At 41.4% G+C, this 25162-nt stretch overlaps 2 protein-coding genes across 10 annotated transcripts in view; one reads left to right on the top strand and one right to left on the bottom strand.

Moving 5' to 3' along the window:
- SHQ1 (SHQ1, H/ACA ribonucleoprotein assembly factor) overlaps positions 1-25162 on the top strand; it is a 1172872-nt gene that overhangs the window by 302652 nt on the left and 845058 nt on the right. The window lies entirely within an intron of this gene.
- Positions 19853-25162, bottom strand: part of CHL1 (cell adhesion molecule L1 like) — a 108700-nt gene continuing 103390 nt past the window's right edge. For all 9 annotated transcript variants that reach the window (XM_052679006.1, XM_052679004.1, XM_052679002.1 and 6 more), the window contains one exon: positions 19853-24801. In XM_052679006.1, coding sequence (XP_052534966.1) covers positions 24585-24801 — 217 coding nt within the window. In that variant the 3' untranslated portion in view covers positions 19853-24584. The remainder of the gene's footprint in view (positions 24802-25162) is intronic.

Here is a 25162-nt window from a genome sequence, read left to right as displayed (position 1 = left end):
CCTCTATTTATTTGCGTTGATACATACAGCAGCAACACAAAACCTCTGGAGTTCATAGAGGAGTCTGTAGCAAATTCACAAATAACCGTATCTACAGCAACAGTGCATGATGTTCCAGGGTAATACACTGGAAAAAGTTGTCACTTGTTTGGCAATTAACACTGATACAGGAGGAAAAAAAAAAAACGAACGAGAGGATATTAGCAGATTAATCTCAGTCCCTCTTAGATTGCACTGAAGATGACAAGTTTCCCCTGACTGCTGTCGGATCAGTGCCCTCTGCTGCTCGCTACCTGCATGAACGCTCCCAGCACAGACAACATAGGCAGCTTCTTATCCAAAGGAAGAAACTACACACGCACAGAACCCTCAGTCCCACGTAGCAGCCCTGTCCCGTGCTGACAAAGTACCCGGCCCCATACGAATAGCCCACAGCACGGCACTTGGACACTCACAGGACAAGCAAACACAGCAGGTGAGTAAAACACACAGCTGAGCCCATAGGTGCAAAAATAAGTGAGCAAAAACTTACCTGCAGATCTTCTTATGCTGACCAAAGTATCGTATAAAATGCTGGACTTTATCCTTCGTAACTGTAACGGTACATGTGTTAAACATGTTTTTTTAAATAATAACCAAAATGCCAACGTGGGACAGAACCTGAGAGAGCATCTGGGTGTCACTGCATCCAGCAGTGCAGGAAGGAGGGCCGCTCTGTCTCAGCTGGATGTGCAGCCATGCCTGGGGATGATGGCATATGTAGAGTCGTACCCTCAACCAAGGGAATGCCAAACAGGTGTAAAGCTGCAGGAAAGTAGTTAGGTTCCATCAGTTAAAAAAAAACTGAACTGTAGCTACAAGAAAACAGAACAGTTATGAAAAGAGGAAAAAGCTGAGAAATCTGACAGCAGCCCAAGCTAAATGCTGCCTGCAGGAAGGAAGGGATTGTTCCACCAGAATAAAAAAAATGCACGTAGCAGTTTTTGGAGGCCTATCGATACTATTTACATTTAATTCCTACTTGGTGTCAGCCCAAACTTCCTGCTTATATAAATCAATAGGATTCAGCCAACTTTGAAAAAATAGCACCAAAGCCTTTCCCATCTGGGAGCCCAGAGGAGCACCGTGCACTGCATTACTGAGAAACAAACCCCACTCTGCTGTTCACCATTCCTGTATTGTACAGGAATTAGAAAAGAAGCGTGCTTTGCTACTCATTGTATGTGCCTATGCATGACCTCCTGCAGCAGCTGGCAGGGACAGGCTTGCTGTTCCATGCTGGCAGGTGTCCCTGTGTCACCCCTTGTGTTCCACAGCATCACACAGCCCTGCGGCAGCACGTGCTTCTCCATATGTCCATAGCATATCACAAGGGTCAAAGCAAGGTCCCTTGCATATGGGCTGCTGAATGTTTTCAGCTGTCCCTAGAGGCGCTCCGTCTCAAAACACAGCTCGGAGATGGAGGGTTGGCACTCGTGTGGCTGCACACATGGCAGTGGGGTGTTCTTAGTTAGGGGGCAATGAGAGCAACCCCTAATCCATTAGACTGAGAAATGGAAATGAATAGCTGCTGAATCCTATATAAAAGGATAGAATGGCTTAGGTTGGAAGGGATCTTAAAGATCACCTAGTTCCACTATCTAATGATAAAGCAGATATCTACAATAGAAATAGATCTATCATTTTAAAACTCGTTAAAGAGATGCTGGGATGGGGCAGGAAAGGTCCCCATCTCAGTGGCTGCGCCCCATTCAGCCCAGCCTGCTGCCCACCTGGTGCATCTCAGCGCAAGGAGGGCTCACAAAAGTGCAGCTTAGTGGACAAATGGAGGCTGCAAACAGCAGATTTTGTGCTTGTGGACTCAATTGGGACCCCCATGCTAGGGCTCCATGTGCTGTGGTTTATTAGTGGCACAGCCCAGACAAGCACCCGTTCAGTTCTGGAGCACCACACCTAGACCATTTGTTGGGAAAGCTCAGGAAAACACAGAAAGTTACTTCCCACTGTGCTCTTAGGTAGGACATACTATTTCATTGGGTTTTTTTTTTTTTGCTCTTCCAAGTTAATTGAGCCACTTCCTCACAAATCTTTTCCCTTCCCTAAGTGAAATGTCAGTATTAGTGCTGATTCAGTGCCACTAATGTCTGCAAGCACAGAGCTAACATTTAAGCACAACGGTATTGCTGGCAAGGTACTACTTGGCAGAATGAAAGCAAAAAGTTTGGCAAATATGGACCACTATAAGTAGCAGATGTTTTTAATGCCAGCTTCTCTCTAATTGTAAAGCAGTAGCAACAGCGCAGCGTGAAAGGAGAATACCATAAATCTCTAACGTGGTGACTAGTCCATGAGCACATAAATTCTGCCACTTGTTAGCAGAATTGGCTGACAATCTGCATGATCCACTTAAGAGTGCGGTCTGCATCTCTGCTCGGCTGCCTATTGATGGGCAGGGCGAGCTGGGGCTGGGCTGCAGCTCCTGCACCACTACAATTGCAGGGACCAGTGTGGAGTCCAAGGATGAATCTTGCATACAGCAAAACCTTGGTGCCAAGCATCTTTGCTCAGCAGTGGAGTATGAGCACATATAATTAAACATCTCTGGTTTCAGGCTGCGCTGGCAGTAACGGGCTTTTCCCCTCACTTGAAGGTAATGGAGCCCATACTTGAACAGGGTCAATACTTTGAAAAGGTTTTCACCCCACCAGCTTAAATTTAGCTTTGTGCCCTCTCTTCTAAATGCAGCCATGCGCCGTCTGTTCTCCTCTATGGCAACTGTAAAAACCTCAGTGCTTTCATCCCCTCCCTTAGAGGCAGCAGAGCTGAGTCAGAAGCCACTGTTCTACCCCAACCTGTAAACATGTGCTCAGAGCCTCCAGTCCCATCTATCTGTGCTGCTTCCACTAAATAGCAGGGGTTAGATTACAAACATAGGAATCATGCCTTTGACCCGACGTGGAAAGCAGTGCTTTATGAAACATTTATTTACTGTTCTGACTTCTGGAGGGAGATACTTCATATAGGAAACAGAAGTTTCTGTTTGGATCGCGCTGCCCAAGCACCTTCTAACCCACAACTAGTTTTTAAAGTGGGGGAGGTCAATTCTTAAGGCTTGGAAAGCAAACTGCAATTCAGAAGGAAAGAAAGTCCTGTACATTCATAAAAGTAAAATGAAAAAAGTATCTTCTTAAACCTTACAGAGGAATGTGAACTGGATTAATTGATCACTGAACTATTGATAGGGAAACCTGTTGGCAAGCTGGTTGCTAAGGGTGTACACAGCTGGCCTTACACACCTGGCCACTATTTTAAACAATTAAGGACAGGCTGCCAGCCAACTTAAAAAGCACCATCCTAATCAGTCCAGCTGAGTTGAGTTGCTCAGGCTACAGACATTGTTTGTCCAATTTTTTATATCCTTCATTATAAAATTAGAGAATATTGACTTGACATACGATGGCCAATGACAGCGCAAGAAGTTTGCTCAGCTTTGTTCCTTGGTAGGCAGTGCACATCTCAGGCCCTATACATGCTATCTGAAAACTGGAAGGGCATTTGCTAAGGACAGAGAGAAAACTGCCAAAGAAGTCAAAACCCATACTTCTGCCTATTACAGTACTTCCCAAGACAGAATCCCCTGAAGGAAGAGCCTGTGAAAGCAGGAGCTGCTTCTCTCTCTGACAGAAAATGGATTGACAGATTCTGTATTTATTTTTAAAAAATGCCTAACTAAGCAGCATTAGTCACCCATCATCCATAGTCCTCTGTATAAGTGAGAGCGCATGAAGTTACAGTCTGCAGAGAAAGCAATTACAATACTAATTTCAAAATATAACTAGGACAAAAAAAAATCAGCTAATTTAAGAAATTCCATTATTTTAGATCCCGATTATGAGAACTACTTCATAAACACTGAAAAATATCAGTCACCTATATAAGCTTTAAGTGAGCTCCCTGGAAGGCACTACAGAGAGCGATGGCTATGTAGCAAGGCATTGCAGCAGTAATCAATGTGCAAGACTTCAAGTCTGTTGAGTTGCAAGTTTGACCGTGAAATAGACAAGATCCCCAAGATGGGTGAGCTAGGCACACAGGCAGCCCTTTTGTTTAGTTACCTCTACTGGCATCTTTGCACTGAAAGTCAAAGAGCTACACTTCATGATCCTGATCTACTTGCCATGATCCTGTACTGTACAACTGGGTGTTGCTCACGGCCTCAATGAAGCCCCTTGTGATTCTCACCTTGAAGGTTTCATGGATCCACACAGGTCTTGGCTGGAGTGGGCCATGGGGGGGTCATCATTTTCCCTCTCATAGTCAGCCATGTTTTTTTCTAGCAGTCTTGAAGATCTCCAAGGGCAGAAGTTGTGCATTTTTCTGAGCAGGTGGCTTCAGTGCTGCTTGGTGAAAACCTGGGAGGAAACTCCCCATCCCTTTTCAAAGTGCAGGCTTGGAAGAAATCTTGTAGCTCACTCCAGCTTTGAAAGAACGTGGAGGGCAAAGTCACAGCATGACAGTTAAAAGTCCCACAGGGCTCTGGCTGTCTCCTTATCTTTGCTTACTGCTGGCAAGGTGAGGCCAGTAACCTCTACACTCAGCTCTACTGACTTGTGCCACCACTTCAACACCAACAAGAGCTTATGCCCTAATTTAGATTTCATGCCAAATTCTTCTGATGAAATGGTGACAATATGATGATTGCCTGGTCAATTCATTTAATAATGAAATCCAATTGTATGTCAAAAACATTTCCCTTAAGAGCTATTTTTCTTCACAGCATATAGAACTATGGGAAATATGGTGGCCTGCCATCCTCTGAGCAACACGAAGTATTTTATCCCAATTGTAAAGCTGCCAAAAACACAGGGAAATCTGTTCCTTCAAACATTAACAAGATTGATGGGATGTTGTATTCTAATTGCACTGACTGGTTAGGGTTTAACTCATTTTTTTTTTTAGCAAAAATATTTCCCATTAAATAATGTAATAATGCTAAAAGCAGTATTAAAAATAAAATAAAAAGGGGCAGAGGTTCTTTGAAAGATTCCAAGGGGCTTCCCACTTCAAACCACTCTCTTAAATGGAGATTCTTTTGTGAAAAAGGAGGAGCTGGTGATCACTAAAACCAGTTTAAAAGTTGTCTTCAAAAGGAAAAAAAAATATATATCCTCCATTCCAATAACCTTCACTAACTTCTAAATATCCATAATTTGTCACAGAACTGGCTCTTTCTTCAGAGGGGTTGGAATACAGATGTGCCTCAATCTGACGGGTTAAACTACGCCTTGTTGAACAGAATGCCTGGGACACAGTGCAGCTGGGAGCCCTTCAGAGCAACAGTGTTCTGCAGAAACTGTATCTTTTCTGTTGGAAAATAAGCCAAAGTGCTGCTTCACTCTCTATCTCTGTCATATAGTATCACCCAAATGAAGACATGACTATAAGCTGCCAAACGGGAGCTGTATTGATTTTCTTGAACTTCTGCCTGTGCCTTCAGATCTGACAGAATCAAGTTTCTGATCCCAGTTCAGCAGCCCCATCCTTCATCCTTCCCCATCTCCATCCTTCAACCTGGGCAAGAAATAGGTAGAAGGGGCGACCATATGTTTGGGTTTTCAGTTCATTAACTCCTTGATTGTGCAAAACCTTTTAATAGATACCGCACCATGAAACTCACACAAAGATGTATTTTGTGTTGTCTGGGAGAACCCTATTAAATGCTGTCTCCAAAGAAATATTCCAACCTTTTGTGAATCAGCATGACACTTAAATGAATTATTCATGCAAAGCTCTGCAAGATGGGCAAGTTTCCTGCCAAGACTTGCACAGTGAGGGGTGTTATAAAGCTCAAATTGGGATGTGGAGAGAACTGATGGAAAAGATTTCAAAGATCATCTCTGTTAAAAATAAAATAATAAAAAAAAAAAAGACACGAATTCAAGAGAATTTGTTCTCTTCACAGAAGTAGGCCTTCTAAATGTCCTGCTTCACATTCACCACAGATTCTTCAGGTTTAAAATGTGCTCTCATGCAGATACATACTTTTAAATGAAGCTGCTGGGTGATGTCAGTGCAATTCATGAGAAGCATCGACATGTTGCTCATTTCAGTGACCCTTAATGAGGCTTCCTCTCTGGAAACTCAGGTAAGATTTCCCTCGCCATCTTCATGGAGTTCCTGTCCACTGATGTTGCAGAGCTCTTCCTACATTACCCAGCACAGGACCAACCAGGAGCTTCCCCATGCACATAGAAGCGGACCTGGGGAAACAACTGAGTCTAAGAATAAAATTTGCACCGTTTGTCCAAAAGTTGAAGTCTTTGATTTTTACCCATATTTGTAGTGTTTGATACTGACGAAAATAAAATAAATAAGGCTTCTGCCACTGTCGGCTCACGCTACTGATTGGGAATGGGCTGGGCGTGGGGAAATGGAAGGTTCCAAGTGGAAGGAATCAATATGAGACATCAGGAATACAAGCAGTCCAAAGGCCAGCTGTGAGCTTCGCGGGCAGCTCATGTACCTCTCCTTTCCTACTCCCCATTTACCTTCTTCCCAACAAGTGCACTACCTTGAACAACTGATAATTCAACCTCACTTTAAATAATACTACAGATAGAAGGACTGCTGTTGTTAATGCAAGGCTAGTTGCTGACACAAAACACTGCTGTGGGGGCATTTGCACAAGGAAAAAAAAAATGCAAACATGGATGCTCAGCATGAGCGATTGTTGAGCACATTTAAATATTTAGTTCCACAAATAAGTGAAGTCTATTTTAATTTTAGCTTAGACAGCACTGCTATCTCACTGAAGTAAATTGCAAGTCCATTTCTATTACTGTACCCAACACTGACACTTTAGAAACATTACAAAAGCAGTGGGAATGTAATGAAAAATACATATATAGTACTGAGATTTCTGAGCTATCCAAAGTGCTCTTTAAGATCCTGCAGATAATCTTCAGGGAATAATCCAAACAGCTCTGTTGTCTAAAGTTACATTAAATGACTGCAGATCATGCTGTGATTGAAAAGTGCCCCAAAATGCTGATCATTTTGATTGGATGCAGGTTCTGTTTCAGCTCCTTTCAAGGTCCTTAAGAACCACTTAATGAAGAAAAATAACTAAAACCACCAGAACGATCATTTGCATGTTTCTATCTGAAATACAATACAATTATTTTAGAATATTTTTAGACATAAGGAAAAATTATTTTACAGTGAGGGTGGTGAGGCACTGAAATGGGGCGCCTAGTGATGTTTTGGTGCCCCCATCCCTGGAGACATTCTGGATTAGATGGCTCTCAGAGGTCCCTTCCAACTCTAAGAATTCTATGATTCTATTTATCTGTGAAAGGAACTCCTAAGAGGATCAGGTGAAAAATAAAATATTTGGAAACCTTCTTGTCTCCATTTTGGCATGATCTCATGCGTGGCCATACCCCAAGGAGGAATCCCTCCCTGGGCTGTGCATCTGAGGCCAGCAGCTCCTTTAATGTTCTACCAGTGGAAGTTCTGCTTCCAGATCAGAAGGAGTGCACTTTTGGAAGAAAGTTCACTCTTTTCATCAGCACTGGGTCTCAAAAGGATTTCTCTGGTACCTGAAAATTCATGGCCCTGTTCCAGCTTCAACAGAAGTGTTGTTATGGCTGCAGTATCCACAAGGTATGTTTTACAAGAGAAGCTACATTTCTTTACAATTTCTTTGCATTTAGTAAAAGAAAAAAGGACTTAGGTGCAACGCAGCCCTGGAGAGTGACTTATTAGGTTGCACCAAGTGCAGGTTTTATGCCTGGTACCATGAAATGTTACGGTATGAAGCTGCGCTCAGCTTGTGCTGGAGATGTGCATGCTTTGCCTGAGAGAAGAGCTCTGGGATATTTTGCAGATTAGGTCTCACAGGAAAAAGAGATTATAAACACGTTACTACTTGTCCTAGCCTAAAGTATATTCAGCAAATACATCTGAATGTTCTGTAAATAAGGTTACTACACATAATCCCACAGGTACCAACCAGTATTATACGTGCATAATAAAGCTTAAGATCTTTCTCAATTCTCAGGTATTGTATGAGGAAAGATACTGCCAGATTCTCAAGGGTCGAATATTTCATTCAAAGGCAAGGAGATATTATCATACTCTGAATAGATACAGTAGTTAGTTTGTACAGCATCTCATAAAAACGTTATTTGAAGACTTCAGGAGGAAAAGAAGTGCTTTAAGGAACACAGGGAATATTTATGTAGCCACACAAATTACTTGATTGACTGGGATTGTCTTTTCAGGATGATTTTAGAGACTGAAGTCACTCTTTGCAATATGACTTTTGCAATTATTATTATCTCTTGCATTTAGAGATATTGAAATTTGGTTCATGAACACGCAATTATGATTAAAGCAGTTCATCTTTTTGGCCCATTAATTCATCACAGCAACAAGCCAAATTCCTCTGCATGGAAATTCCAAAAGCAATGGAGCTGGGCCAGCTAACCTCACTGCAACACAGCGAATACCCCCACAAGGTGAACATATCAGCTGGGCTTACATACGCACTTTTAAGGTGTGAAGAGTTGGTGTGAACTGCAGTCTCAAAGCAATGACCCAAATACCTCCAGAATTGAGTTAGAGCCCTTCAACAAAGGCTCATCATTTAAAGACTCAGAAACAGGACCCTCATCCAACAAAGTGCCAGAATCCATCTGAGTGCTCTTATTGCTGCATCCAGCACTGCAGCCAACAGCCAGCCCACCACAGGCACACACTTGCTACTCATGCCTACATTGGAAGGCAGTGATTTAAATGACCCACAGAAAGATCTCATACAACCAAAGCACAGAACAACCACCTCAGAAAGCAGAGCTACCTGGGAAAATGAAGTGGCTTTCACATTTTCTAACCAATTGTGAAAATCAACTCAACAATGAATTATTAATGTGAAAGAGACGCGTTTTTCTCATGCTTTGCCAAAGTTGCTCTAGCGAATTCCTTCTCTGCTCTGTTTCCCTGAGTGAGCTGTCTCTCACAGCAGCATGAGGCATGTTTTACTGAAGATATATCGTTGGAAAACTTGCATTAGGTAAGATTGTGAGATTCAAATCTTATGCAGAAGGGCTCTAGGACTGGAGTGTTAGTATACTTACTTCATTATTAAAGTTAATGAAGGCCATTGCTTCAGACAAGAAGATATGCTTATCACACTTGTATCTTATCTATCATTACTACGTTTAGTCAATAGACAATGATGCTGAACATATCAGTGCAAACATACCTAATTTTTTACCCTGAAAGCTAATCAATAATATTTCTGTTAGCATACTTCAGCCTAAACATTGGAAACCAGTGACTGGGAAAACGTAACTGATATTTCCTCCTTGTCTCATATTCGTGGGTACTAAATCCTGATTAAGAATGAAAATGAGAGCACAACTCAGATAAGTCATTAGGCAGCAAGTTAGAAAGCTAAACAGTGTTTACATAGGACTCCTTGTATTTACACTGGTCACAAAGAGGTATTGTCCTGAGTGTAATTCTTCTGTAATATTCAAAGCTATGATTGCATCAATTGATAATGACTGAAGTACGAATGTCATTACCACTTTCCAGGGAAAATGGCAATAGTAAAAATAATAACCAGGAGAAAACAAAAATGGAAGGAGTATATTAATGTCTGAAAAACAGCGTGGCTGTAGCCTTTGAGCTGGAGCTGCCTGCCTGCGTGTGTGCTTTCATCACCTGTGCAGTGCTCTCCAGGAGATGCTGCTTGAGCAGCAAGAGCTGGAGGCAATGCTGGCCCTGCTGCACAGATCAGCCTGGGTCAGGGTCCCAGGGCTGGGATTCTGCTCTTTGCTCTTTCTCCTCCTAGCACCAGACTGCTGTCTCTGCTAGGTTTTCAATGAAGAAGACCACAAGTTTCACAATATTAACTCGACAGAGGCGCCCCCCAGCTCATCCTAGCAGACAGCAGAGGGTGCCATGTTGGTACACGCTAATGATAACCAGCACACAAAGCCACATTCCTCCACTCCTACCCCCTGATCTTCCACTTACAGCTCTAAAATATCACAGCTTCAAAGGCCATGACATAGAGATGCTGCAGGTGGCTCCCAGTGCTCTTCTGCGACTGATGTGCCTTTGAAAATCAGTCAATATTCACTGCTAAGAAATCTCTATTTCATCTGTTCCCCTTGGCTATAGTTCTTCACAGGTACACATGATATTAAAGAAAAGAACAAATCAGGTTATATGATCAAAATTTCATATTAAGCTTCTGATAATTCACTCCCAAGTGACTCATATAGGAACCAGAGCCCTTAAATGAAATTACAGCTCCATGTAATACAAAATCATCTGCCAATTAATATATGTTAGCACTAACACCAATGAAAGTCAGCCTGACAACGCTCAAAATATGTGCATATTACAATAGTGAAGACTTCATTAGAAACCCTTTAAAAAAGTGACTTCCATATGTTTCATAAAAATTGAATGCTGGCTGCTCATTGATTCTGCTTTTGCTTCATTATGGAAAGCACATTTGAAAGCATTAAAAGAGTTACACACTATGTTTTATCTTTTTCAGGACTTGGAAGCAGAGAACAACGTGTCAGCTGGCCAAAGAATTTCCCATTTTAACTCCAACTGGCTACAACTGGCAATATCATATCAATTAATGATATTCTGAACAGTGCTGATGCCATTAAACAATATTGCAGTTGCAAAGATGCTCTCTTTTGTCAGTACTTTAGGGGCAAAAGCAAAAAAGCTTTCATAAGGGAAAAAAAAAAAAAAAAAACCAACAAAAACATACACAATAAAGTTCATTTCCTTTATGGAACACATTAAAAAGCTTTAAGATCTAGAGAAATCATGCATACTCAGAAAAATAAAGTTAGTTAATTGTTTTGGGTTGAAAGTGATTCAATTCTACCAATTATATTCCATTGAGTGGGAACCTGTTGATTAGAAATTAACTTATAAATCTGACATGGTTCCACCCAGATCAATGCAGTTCTATCGACTAGCCAAAGAAGCATTGATAATCAGGCTCATTAACTTCACATAAGCAGAAATTGATTTACCGGTCATGAGGAAGAGCCAAATTAGACTTCCAGATATATGTTAATTCTAGTAGATCTCCATGCAAACATTCTGAGTATGAAGATCTCCAGTAAACATTTTAACAATCTTACGAACACGATGAATAAGCAAAGTTGCAAAGTTTTGCTGTCTGAAAGGAAGGAGAAAAACTGCAATTTGGAAGGAAGAGAAGGATAGGAAAAGTCAAAGAAAGTCTGTGAAAGTGAAGTTCTGGAAACAAATACATTCTGGAGACTGCAGCAAGGTGTAACCTCAGCACAGCAGGGGGAGATGAATGGGTTGTCAAAGCTGTTCTGAGCATTCATACCTTCAGAACAGCCCTGTACTGGGATGATTGTCTGTTGCACCAAGGGACTTCAGCCTCCTGAAGTGTTTTTTATGAGTAGCTAGATCGAGGAGACAAATATTGGCCTATTTTTTGAGAAATATCAATATTAAACTTCATCTGCCCAAGAATTAAATGGATGGTAGAAAACCCGGGGGAGAAAGGTGAAAAAGAGAGGGGAAGTGTTCTACAAAATGTGAGACCTGTATTTTTCCCCAGTGAAAGGTTTGAAGGACTTCATTTAGTTTTGATCTTTCAAAAATGGAGGGTATTGATTTAAACTCCAAACCCAAATGTCATATGTGCTCTCCAAATGAAAATTTCACTTAAAAAAAAAAAAATAAATAATAATAATACTTAAATATATGTAGTAATGATGAAATTTGTCAAACGCACCTTTACTCCTAAGAGAGATGCTTTTTTTTTTTTCCCATTTCTCCTTACCTTCAGGTGGAAAATCAGGATAGTTGTATCCAAACAGTAGTCTTACTCTGCAATCTCAGAAGCTCTTCCAAAGTACCTCCAGGACTGTGGGATTCTCGTGACATTTATGACCTTCCTTTTTTTTTTTTTTTTTTTTTTTAATAAAGATGTAGGTGGTTATTTTTTAACTTTATTTTATTTGCTTTTGTCATTTTAACATTATTTTTAACTTTGTAAATGCATCATAAATGCACAAATCATATTGTACAGTGTACAGAAGATTCAACAAATAACACAGGGCAGGTAGTGTTACTAATGGAATTAATTAATTTAGCGATGAAAGGAAGTTAGAAAGGAATCTGGGCCATGCAGGATTTCAGCAGCACCTTAAGAACTGGGAGGATCATGGATGTTCCACAGTACTTGAGAAAATGCCACACCTGGAAAATATTTTTAGATTTTGCAGAGTTTGCAGATACCTGTGCATTCCGACCTCCAGTGAAGATGCTAAAAATAGGAGTCAAGGTAGATTTACACTGTGCCTTCCAAAAATAGCCTTGTAGCCTGCATTTAGACAGCTACAAACAATAGAGGAGCTTATGGAGGCATCGCCTCTGAGCCTGGTGGTCAAGCAGACCCTGTCAACCTGAAGGGTTGACTACCAATTTCCCATTTTGTTGCAGATGTACATTTCTTATTCCCTTGACTGTTCAAAACAAGATGCACTGATCCCATGACAAAACCCATCAAAGTCACCAGCAAAGCTCTTCTGAACTTTGTGGCCATCAGCTGCAGCCCAGAACAGACCAGCCAAGGTCATTCCCAGTTCAAAGGGAAGATAATTTTATAAAACAAATAGAGATTATTACAGAGAAATCCAGTGGAGAAATTTGCTGCAATGCTAATTTAAATGCTCAATAATTAATAAGCCTGATGCAGGCTGTTTTTATCCTGAGCTCTCCAAGTCCAAGCTGCAGCCACTCCATTTTCTGCCACCATTATGAATCATTAGAGATCATCTGGAGAATCCTTTGCCTTTCCCCTGCAGCTCCAATATAGTGCCAGCTCTATATGGCTGAACTGCAACCCTTTAATTACTCTGCTAATTTTTCCCTGAACTCCCCTGAATTTTCAGCTGGCTTCGTAAGTCGTGGGCAGCAGAACAGGATGGCAGCATCGCTGCCTCGCCTTCCCCAGCAGCAGAGAGAAAGAGCAGTGCTCTGCTCAGACTTACTCAGCCACTTCCTATTGTACAGTGATGCTCAGGATAAGATCTCCTATCCTGCAGGAATCAGCTACATTCATTATTCTTGGTTATACGACCTTACATTTTGCGGTACGAAACACATATTGATTGAATACTCATCTGACAGGCCTATAATTACTCAGGTCATCCCATTTGCCCTCTTTAAATAATGGCAGAACACGAGTTTTCATCCAGCCTACTGAAGTTTCCCTAGCGATCCAAGACTTATTAAAAATAAACATTAATGATCCAAAGAGTAGCTCAGACAGCTCTTAAAAATTTTAGGTGCCCATTACCCAGACTTGTCCATTTAACAGAGCCCAACTTCATGAGCTGTCACTTAACCACCTCTTAACCACTCCAGATGTAAACGGTCCCCCCCTGCCAGGCAGCACTATTACCGTGCCAGGGAGGATGGCAGCACTGACAGCAAATCCCTGCTGCACTTGTTGCACTTCTTGTCCATCCTGTCCTATCTAAAGAACATTATAAACCAGGCTTAGACTTGCTGGCCATACATTTTCTTATGCCCTTTAACTCTCTACCTCACCCCATCCGACTCCCTATGGATTCGTATTTTCTGCTCTACATTCCCAACCACCTGAATTACAGTCTGATACTGATTCTTCTGCTAAGGGCGAGGGGAGGAATTTAGGGAGTTTTACTCTATCCACCTGTGTGTAACTGGATCTTCTGGAGAACAAAAAGTAAATTACTGAGACCACTTTCCCCATTAGCACACATCAGATGTAATCAAGTCATGCACCACACAAACCACTCTCTCCTCGTTCAGTGATCAGTTGCTCTCTTGACATGGAGATGAGATCTGCCACAAGAGCTTCCTTCTTCTGGTTGCACTGCACCTTCACCCAAGGAAATGTCAACCACAGTTTTTAAGAAAGTCCCACAGTTCTCTCATCCCTGGAGCCCTCCGGGTGGAGGAATGACCCACAGCTCTGTCCTCCACTCACACCACCCTCCCACCCTGCAAACACAGCTAACAGCATCCTGTGTGGTTTGTTTTCCCAGCAGGCATGGCCAAGTGCCCCAGCTTGTATTTTAGCTGTTAAAAATCTGAACTCAAACGCTGATGGCTCATTTGTATTAATTGTCTGTGACTGACAAGGGTAATGCACTCTGATCTAAGTGCCATTTCTACATGCTTTCTGCTTGCTTCCTTCTTCCAAAAGAGCAGAAAGAGCCACTAATTGTTATATTCAATACTCTATATTTCCTGCAAGCAATACCAATTTAATTAAATTTACATGGTCATAAGTGACCGGCTACAATTCCTCTTGTCTGTTTATACAGGGCACTAGAATTGATGAATCTCCATTTCATTGCTGACATCTTCATGTGAAGTGCTCCCTCAGTCTCTTCCTGACCTTTTTTTAAAGCTATTTTCTACCCTTTGCACTCTGCTACTCACACTGCATAGCTGAGAGGGTTGGAAAAAAGGTCCTCTTCTTCCAGAGGGATTGGAGAGCAGTTCATAAAACCCAAACCTCCATACGTGCCACTACCTCAACCAGCAGCTCACTGCCAGAAAGAGGAAAAAGAAGGAAGGAGAGGAAGAAAGAGGAGGGAGAAAGAAAGAGGAGGAAGAAGGCCTCTTCTGAAGAGGAAACAATAGCAAACTTATTGGGGAAAAAACATAAAAGAAATCCACCCTGCTGAGTTGAGAGATACACAAACCGACAATGAAAGTGCAGCTCAAATTCAATATCTTGTATGCATCACATCAGAGCTTGTGCCATGTCTAATTCACCTTGAATTGAAGTCATCACATTTTATTTTTCATGAGAAGTGTAAGAAAAATAAAGGATGTTTGGGTCTCTATGAAAATAGGGCAAATCTTTAGAACAATGGTAAATTATTTCTAATTCATTGCAAGAGAGTCATAAAATAAATGACATAGAGCTGTCAAGTAAAATTTATCTAAACAGCCCTACAAATCTCAGGGGGAAACTTCCTTCTTCTGCAAAACAGTTTCAAGGAAGTGGGTCAGCTGTATAAATCTAAATGTAAATTCCTCAGTATACCATGACTAAATCAAACCATGAGGAAATCTCAGATTGAATATCTGACATGATTTATATTAAATGCAGACAGCATACTTGAAAGGTTTTCAATGAAGGCAAACAGCTTCAATATAAAGACTTCTTAACAGCAAGTGAGGGGTTGATGTCAGACCCCACTGCAAAAATCAGACATCCTTGCATCCACATTGACCACAACTGCAGAACAGCAAAAGATGGAGGCTCTTTAACCCTCATCAGGCTTGAGCTGGGTTCCCAGAGCTGTCTTTCTGCATCCTTACCTGCTAGATGGGTCCCACTGTACAGCTGTTATGGAAGACAGATAGACACACACACATATATATATAAAGATAAATTTATATATATATTCATTGTACATATATATATATGCAGATATATATACACATATACATACACTTATATGTGTGTATATATATATATATATATTTTATGCCTTGGCTGCTGTGTGCACACCTGACCTCCATCAGAGCAGCCCTCAGGCCATTCTTTCCAATTCCTGCTGTGGCTGCTGCAGGAGTTCTGCAGAGGTAAAAGCACTGGAGGGGCTCAGCCACTTTCTTCTCATCAGACAGCTTTTTCCTGTAGCAAGGAGATTGTCTTCAGAGTTAGCTGTGAAGATGCATTTGATATGGAGCAGAAGCAAAGCAGACTGATTATACCAGTGTTGCCATGTGTGTTCAGTCAGAGGCAGAACTCAAAGCAGCCAAAAGGCAAATCTGGCCCAGTTTCTCCTCTTTCCCTCCGGGGAGAACTCAATCAAGAATTGATTAATGCTTGAATTCTCATCAAGAATTAATAAGTTCCTGATGTGGTGAAAATGAATAGTCTCAGAGAAGCAGCTAGGCTTGTTGCTTTGTGCGGGGGGAAAGAAAAGATGTTTGGCAACTCTGATACGATGTCTGAACTACAGAGAGGGGGGGATTCTGAATTCCCTGCCTGTTTATGCTTTTTTAATAACATAATGAATGAACTGACTGAAGGCCAGTTCTCACAGATTGGAAGGGATGGTGTTTCCACCGCTGATTTCTCAAGCTCGTGAGTGATGCTCAGACTCCCTACAAACACCTTAGGAGGGACCTGGGCACACCCCTTTGCAACCACAGCAGGAGTTCGATCCTAGTAAAGAGGAAACCCTGCAGCTCGGTGTGCTTTGGAAATGCCTTAAGGCTTGTGCTTCAACAAAGCTTTTTCAAGGAGAGCAACTAATGTTAAAAAAAGAATGGAGGAGATTTCTTGCAATAGGATTTAAAAAATATATATTTATAAGTGAATGTTACTGCCCAACCATTGGTTGGAGCATCCACTGAGAATCCACTCTCCCAACCTCGGCCAGGTCAGACCTCTGTGTCACACATCAGTTCCAGGGTCCTCGTTCCCAGGCCATCCTGCTGGGCCCCAGTCCCACCACTATGGGAACATTGGAGGAGAACGCACCCCAATGACCTCCTGCCCCCATATGTCCTGCCTGGCCACACCTGCAGAAGCTGCAAGGAGGCAGATCTGTCTGGAAATCTGCTGCTCACTCAGAAGATGCTCTGCACAGTTAGGACTGAGCTGCAGGTGCACACATCTGGAGAGACAGTGAAGGGTAATATTGAAATACACCTGCTCCTATAGAGAAATTGGATAATAAGCACTTGCACAGGTCAGGTTGCTGCTTTTAAACAAGAGTTTCAGAGCTGGACTGCAAAAAAAAGCAGCTGAAGTTTCGAGAACAAAAAGCAGATGCTGAAACGCACTTAAGATTCGAGCACTGGAGGCAAGAGATAGACATTATTGAGGTAGGGAGAAGGCTTCTTACACTCCAGGAGGGAGAAGAGGCAGGGAAATAATAATCTCAGGTGGTTTCCTACAATCAGTATGTCCTCAAATCCTTCCAGAGGGCACAGTCAAGGAGGTTACAAAAGTTATTATCTGAAGAGACACAGGAACAAGCAATAACCCTGGCACAATTGCTGCCTGTAATTATCTTGAAGCATTTCCTGGAAGAGCCATCATGCGAGTTGCAACATCTGCCTATTTCCCCCATGTAACCACAGCAACACTTGTTTTTCTGCTCCCACTGGCAAAGAACGGAAGGAATTGGGGATAACAGCAGAATGTGGAACTCTGCATTGGGCCCATAGGAGCACTGGTTCCTTTTATAAAATAAAATAATTAAACAACAGTTATCAAATAGTGAGCACCTGGAATTTACCACCCAAGAACTTCAGTCCTCTTATCTTCCCTTATGGGCCCCAGCTCCCAACCACGGTCCTTTAGCAGGGGAGCAACACAATTCATATGTAAAAACGCATGTTTGCAACAAAAGGTCCGAGTAGCACTCAGCCCAATAGCAACAGCTCCATTTGGACTATTTGGGAGCGTTCAGGAATAGCCCACCTGCTGACTTTTGCCAGAACATAGCCAATGGGCTTTGCTGCTGTAGTACAGCTCATTCCCTTGCCCAAGAAAAGCATCACAACATGGTGAAACTAAGGAAAAACCACAAAACCACTCAATATTTTCTCACCCCAAACCTCAGTATAACTGCATACAGTGGGACTGCACAAATACAGTCAGAAAATGACGATGATAAGAACATTCTTAGCACCTTCCTCAGCTGCCTGGACAACTAAAATAACACACACAGCCCACCCCCGAAGAAAAGAGAAGAATAAAAAGAGACGTGCTGCTTCAAGACTAATTGAGCCAATAATCAAAGGCTGTCTCTAATTCCTGGACTAGGAGGTCAATTACTGAAATAAATTTGACAGCAGATAGATGGCAACAGTGTGCAATTACCATTTAAAGACTTGATAATTATGGCAAGAATTAGTCTGTATTTTCAACTGCAGCAAAAAATCCATCGGTTTTTAGCAGTTATTATCATTATTATACGAAGAAAAGGTTCTGCTCTGTCTCATCAAACTGACAGAAACTTGAAAATACAATGGGCACTGATAACAGGCTGATGAAATGAGCCGGTCGAGTTTAAAAGTTTCTTTTCCTTATGTGGAAACTTAAATCACAGATGGGAGAAAACATCTGGCAGGGAGGGATGTAGATAAATTTACATTCATAAATAATAGGATTGAGGAACTCATTTTTATGAATTTGCCAAAATTAGTCAGAAAACGGTCTGCTCATTCAGACAAACTCCATTTTGAAAGCTAGAGGCACTGTCACAGTCCCATGCATCTGAATAATGCAGGCATCCACCTCTGCTGCTGGAACCATTAGGTTTGTGCTCTTGGTGTTTAGGGTTGGCTTTTTTTGCGTGATTTTTGAAATCTAAAACTCTCAGTAGAACAGGAATCATGCTTGGTGACTTTTCTGCATTGGGGCCCATTTAATTTTTTTCCCAGCTGAAACAACCCACAACCAAAAGAGTTAAACACAGCCCTGGAGTCCTGTGAACTCCAGACAATCATAGGCAGACATTCCCCCTTGTCACAAGCATTCTTTGCGTGCAAACTTCAAACCTGTGGATTGGTTCTCCTCTCCCTTTTCTTTATTTCAAAGTCTCAAATGGCTCAGAAACGTTAGAATCATTAAGGTTGGAAAAGACCACTGAGACCATCAAGTCCAACCATCGCATCAACCCAAGGCACTGGGTTGGAGCATGACAGAAACAACCTGTGGCTCTTGGTGAATGAGCTTACAAACCTGCAGTGCTTACCCGTTGGGCAGCAGGGCTGATGAGTGAGACCAGTGGCATTTCCCCAAGGTGTCCGAAGTACATTGCTGTAATTCCATTTCCAGCAGGTGGCAAAAGTCCCAAAATAATGACATTTTATTGTACTATCGAGGAAAATAATAAAAGATTTGATTGTTAGAAAAAATGCTCTGCTCTCAAAATAGTGCCAGTTTGGTATGAAGAGCAAAATACCAACATGTTATCTCCTCCAACGTCTGCAGCAGTGCCAGCCTCGCTGCTTCGTTCTCCCTCCAGTGAACCACATGATTGTGAGACTTCTTTCTCCATTATGCTATTAGGAACAGTGTAAATCTCATTATTCCAGAATATGAATAATAATAATAAAGATGTGGAATGCCCTTGATACCTTCCTGAAAGGTGAACGCTTGTTAGCACAGCTCTGCTTGCTCTGTGTCTACACAGAATCCATTCAGGAGGGTTGCCAGGTGAAGAAAGCATTAGAAAAGTCCTGAAATCTTGCTAAGGCGAAGCAGGGAAGCACGAGAGCATTTCTTTTCCTGAGAGAACTGTTCTCATGAGAGCACAGTAAACACCCCAGGGTTGGAAGCCAGGGATTGCTGTGTAACTCACATCTCACACCTGAGCACAGATTAAATCTTTAACATTTCTATTAACGACTTCTTTTTTTTTTCTCCTTTTTAAATTGATTTTGTAGCAATATCAGTTGCCACAGATTTGTCTGATGACTTTTAGTGACTCCTCAATAGCAGTGGTGTTGCTCTTCCAGGTGCTGCCTTGTTGACACCCCTGCAGAGTCAATGTAAAACCAAAAAAATCCCATTGTGTTGAGGATTGGGAGGAAAATATCATGCTATGAAGTGAGGCCCTTGGGTTCAGGTTCACCCTGCTGGGTGGTCAGGTCTGTCTGTCCATATGTGGTGCCCCACAGCCCCCATAGAATCACTGCACCACCAACACTATAGATGGAGCCTGGAGCAAATGCCAGCACAGCTGTGCTACCCAAAAACAAACAAACCAAATCTGCTGATTGCAGCTAAGGCTTTTGAAGATTACACCAAGTCAAACTTTTATTAGCAAAGTTGAATTTCATGTAAAATGAAAATATATTTTAAAATCATACGTGCACATATGCATGATACAAACAGCCACTACGGTACAACACAGTTCTCTAAACTTTAATCAATGCACACTAACATTTAGCTCATAAAGGAACATCGTAATGGTGACACCACATTTGCTTTGATCTTTTCTCATGAAATTACAATGTGTTGTTTAAAGTAATAATAATGAAGAAAAGAAACAGAGGATGCTTTGGCTCAAACCCATGTATTGTTTTCTGCATGGCAGCTGAAAAACCAGCACAGAGCATGGAACTCACTCATCTCATTGTGTGGTTGGAACTTGCACATGAAAGATACAGAACTGCAACGTTAACACATACTGGTACTCCAACGTTGCTATTTGCCATATATTGGGATGCTGAACATTTGAAGGGATGCAACTGATGCTCAATCTGTTGTCAAAGAAAGGAAATTCTCTTGCCATGAAGAACTATAAGTACGCATTTTTAATATCTGTTCTTCCAGGTACTTAAACTAATCTAGACTTACCACACACCTGAAAGATAGTGGCTATAAGAAATTATGATGAGATTTCAGAAGTGAATGCTATTTTAACTTTAGTTTACAAAAGTACATGTGAAATTACTGTAAAAAAAAAAAAAAAAAAAAAAAAAAGAAAAAGATAATCCTTAGTATATAAAGATTGTGCTAGCACTTGTTTTTACCTCGACTACTGACCTGAAAACCTCTCGTGCACTGCATTTAACCTATTAAGTCAATGGAAGTAGTCATCAGAATAAAGAGCTGCTCATTAAAATTGGGATAATAAGGCCACAACAGAATAAAAATCATAAATCATTAAATGATATACGCTATTTGAATCCATTTAAAACTTGTATAACGGAGAAGATTTTATGCTTACTATACATGCAGACATTTTAATCCCGAGTGAAATGCCATTTCCAGGCATGGTTTCTAACCCTGCTCCTGCTGAGGACCCAGCCCTGTATGCAGCCCACTGCTGAGGAGTGGCAAAGAAAAAAGAACTTCTGGAGACCACGTCCCCAGATTTGGCCATTTTTTTTGTATAATCCATACATGGAATAAGATCTTAGGACTGAAATTGCAACCCATACCAAATCAATGATGCACTCCAAACAGCTCACCAGCACTGCTTGCACACAAAGTTGTTTTCTTCAATTATTTGCTCACTTCTCAAGGGTGTGTGCTCCCCGTTAGTTAGGAGAAAAGGATTTTATTTGCTTATCTTACACACAGTCAAATCCTGACCACTTTTTGAAAAACATCCATACCTCTCTTGCTCCATAGCGGGCTGCTTAAGGCCACAAGTCATTCCTGCATCCAGGGAAATGCCTCTCCTTGCTGGATAAAACTGCATTCCACACTGGCACGGATATAAAATCTGAAAGTGTCATTTCTCCTCTTGCAGCAAAAAGCAACGGCATAGGATAGCCAGCTGTAACCAAAAAGCCCTGGAACCCACAGTTACTAATTGCCTGACACTGCCTGCAGGCTCATGCACTGGTCATCCCGACTCCCTCACCCCCTTTTAACAAACACCCCTGGCCAGAGCAGAACTGCTATATGCTGCATGGCCTCCTGTCCAAAAAAAAAAAACAAAACAAAACAAAAAACAAAAGAGAGGGGGAAATAAATGATTGGAAAAGAGAAAAACATTCATGTGAGCGAGACTCCCTGGGAGATTCAGCCATTTGTTTAATATTCATTGGGTATATTCCTCAAAAGTCAGTGCACACTGTACAAATTCCACTGCACATCTTTTTGTCACTGTGTGATTTTTAGGCCCTGAGGCACAATGAAACACTAACGTTAAGATTTAAGGATCGGAATTAAAATTTTAATAGAAAAAGCACTCATTCCAAGCATAGATGAGTAGCACATCACAGGAATGTCATAAACAGCTTAGCAGCAGCAGAGCAAGTGATAGCACAGGGGATTTATTCATTCTTCGATAAGCCGACACTCTCTAATGCGATTTGAAGTTTGTGTCTGTTTAACATAGGTGTTTTCCAGGACAATGAGTTTGGTAGATTGCATCAACCCACAACACAAAAAAACACAGAGCTGTGGCTGCTGACAGGTGGCATCACAGAATGGCCTGGGTTGGAAGGGACTCAAGGATCATGAAGCTCCAAACCCCCTGCCCCAGGCAGGCCTTCAGTGGTACTCTGAGTGAGAAAACCCCACTGCTGGGAACGCTGCTTGCTTCAGCCCTTCCCAAGCTCTGCACAGGGACAGTGATGCAGTCCTGTGGGGTGCCTACCCTGATTGCATCCCTCAGACATCCATACCTTGAGCATCTTTGCCTAAGGACACTGCCAATGTCCTCCAGGTGTAACACCCAGAGGGGTTCAGGAAGCTGTGAAGCTGGGGATGCTAGGAAAGGAAAGTGAGGAACCATTTGAGATGCAGCTGGAACTTCACTGTGGGCTGAAATATCTCCATGTAAAACACAACACGATCAATGAAAATGACAGAAAACAAACCAATGCAGCAGCCTGAGCCAGTGAGCAGGTGATTCCTAGAGGAAACACATTTAAACCAGAAAACGATTCCAACAGAAACTGCCACAAGCCTCATCAGCTCTCAGGCTACAGCAGATAAAGATCCTGGCTCTGTAGACAAGATGCCCATTTTCACATTTCTCCACTTATGCTCCCTACTTCTTAAATGAAGCTTTTTTTTTTTTTTTTTTTTTTAACATGCTGATGACTTTGGATTTCTTCATTATTCAGACTGAGTGAAAGACAAAATAGAAAACTTTATGAGTAATAAAAAAGTGAATGACTTGGTCAAGTCCTTCACAACACAGGGCTAATGGATATGGACTGGGGGCTGTTTCTGACAGAATCCTGCTCATCCTGCTCACACATATGGCAACACAGCTGGCTTTGTCAAAATAGAGGCTGCAGGAAAGGTCCTTAGAAGCAAAATGCAAAACAAATAAATGAGGAATGGATAGACAGGAACATCAAGCACCAAAGCCCTTTCCTGTGTTCAGAAACAATGCACAAGTAGCTGCCTGTAGTCCATGGCCCTTCCATCGTTAGGAAAGTGCACTTCTGTGCACAACCAACAGAGCTTTAGTTGTGGGGGTTGTCTGTAAACCCGTAATCATTTGAGTAATTCTTGCTTCCTTTCTTTCTTCCACTGAAGTAAGGGAGACCATGAAGGAGCCATCAGGGATATTTGCCTAATTAATACCATGACATAAAATGGCTTTCAGGACCTCCTTGAATAACTGTTCCAAAAATATTTTAATTGAAGCGATGATGACTTGTAAGTTGAAAAAGTAATAAAGCAATATTAACAGTCAACTCAAATAAGCATGTTTCAAAATACAAATGTTTTAAGAAGCAGATCAGGAGGTTCCAATACAAAAAGATCAAAAAAAAAACGTGCTGGGCAACATTGCTGATTTAGTCATGGGAAGCACTGGCAAAGAACAGAACCAGATTTAAACCAGCACTCAGCAAACACAATATAAAGAAACTGTACTGTAGTATTTTCTCTTTGCTTTTGCTTCTGTTTATTTAACAACAAATAATTTGAAAATAAACAACTTTTTGAAAGTCAGGTAGATCTATTTTATGGGATACTAAAAAGATGACTTATATGACTGGTATACACACAACTCTGCTGAAATCCTGTTTTGCTGGTTGAAAGTCATACTGAGAAGCAATTCTATTCCTACACAGCTATACAGACCCATGCTAGCAACACGTCTCATTTCAAAATAAAACAAGGCTGATTTTCACTTGTGTCACTATTAATATCATCTGTACAACATCTCCATGAAATGTATGCTAGCACACAAATATACAGATATGAGACAGACAAAGCACTTTGCTTAGAAATGCAGCTTGCAGAGACTGAGGAAAACAAATTAAAATTCCTTCTAATGATGGTGGATGGGAACCCTGTTTCACCTTGCCACAGGAAAGTTACTGCAGCTTAACTTATTTAAGGAAATAGTGCCAGCTACTGGACAGATCATCCACAAGGCCAGAGCTTCATCTTCTGAGAGCAAATTTTCTGCAGAGAAAGTTGCACTGGTAATTGCAGTCAGCTGTAACCACTAGAACAATTTTAGAGTATCATAATCAAAGGAGTTTATGCCTGTACGAAAATATTATACAATATAGGGAATATTTTTCTCCAGTGTTTTAAAATATCATTTTTCTCAGTAGGATGCATTGTGCCACTATGCAGAGTACCCTGCACTTTTGCTCACTTTCCTTGCTGTGTTCTGACCTCTGTAATACTGAGATCATGATACACGAGGGAATACCACGCATAAATGTATGTACAAAGTGACAACAGCCACAGAAGGAAAAAAATAATACTATACAGAGAACGGCATTACAAACGTAAGAAACATGGAGTAGCAGTTAATCATACGTATGTGACACTGAGAAACTCTGTTTTGGTAAGACTGACGTATTTTGTACAGTAAAGAATGCTTTCTTTTGTTTCAATTAGAAGAAAATACCTACAAATTAGGATGGAAAAGTCTCAAAAATCATCTCTTAGTGGCAGTGACTTTTTTTTCCAATTACCTGATGTCAGTCTTGCTCAGTTGGCAACCTGCTTCCAATCCCTTCTGGTAACTGTGGAGTACTGATCAATATAAATATCACAATTAAACATCAACCTTCTCACTAGAATTTTATGCGTGGAGAGGAAAAGTTGCTGTAGAGCTCCCATTGCCTTCGACTGATCCTTTTTCCTTAGATCCAGAATAAGCTCCAATAAATGAACCATCTTCATTGAACATCCCGTGCTCCCCTTCTCCATAATCTACCAGGCTATCAGCACTTTCGGTGGCTTTAATGTCCCCGTTAACGGACCGCAGGCTGCCTTTCAGCGGCTTTTCATCGCTGTCACTACAAAACAAAGAAACGCCTTTCCAAAAATCTAGCTTTTGATTGCATGCACTGAAACGACTCTTTTACTGTGAAGAATGCGGCAGGAGGGAAGAGCAAAGGAAACATTTCTCTGTGGGTTGTACATTCAGAGCAACCCAAGTCCTCTTTGGTGCAGCGCATCTCACACCGTTCATCTACTCTGGTCTAGGTTATGCCTGAATGCCATATGCATGATTTTCTGATTAACAGAATTAAGAACATATTAATCTGCTCAAATGTTGCATTTGTTCAATGGTATTTTGAGGGGTGAACGGACAAATCCATCACCAAAATTGAAAAGAAAAAAAAATAATAATTTACCTATTCATTCTATTGGTAA

Source organism: Tympanuchus pallidicinctus, unplaced genomic scaffold (genome assembly GCF_026119805.1).
Source record: "Tympanuchus pallidicinctus isolate F22 unplaced genomic scaffold, pur_lepc_1.0 scaffold17, whole genome shotgun sequence".
NCBI lineage: Eukaryota > Metazoa > Chordata > Aves > Galliformes > Phasianidae > Tympanuchus > Tympanuchus pallidicinctus.
This window is presented reverse-complemented; position numbering and strand designations above follow the sequence as displayed.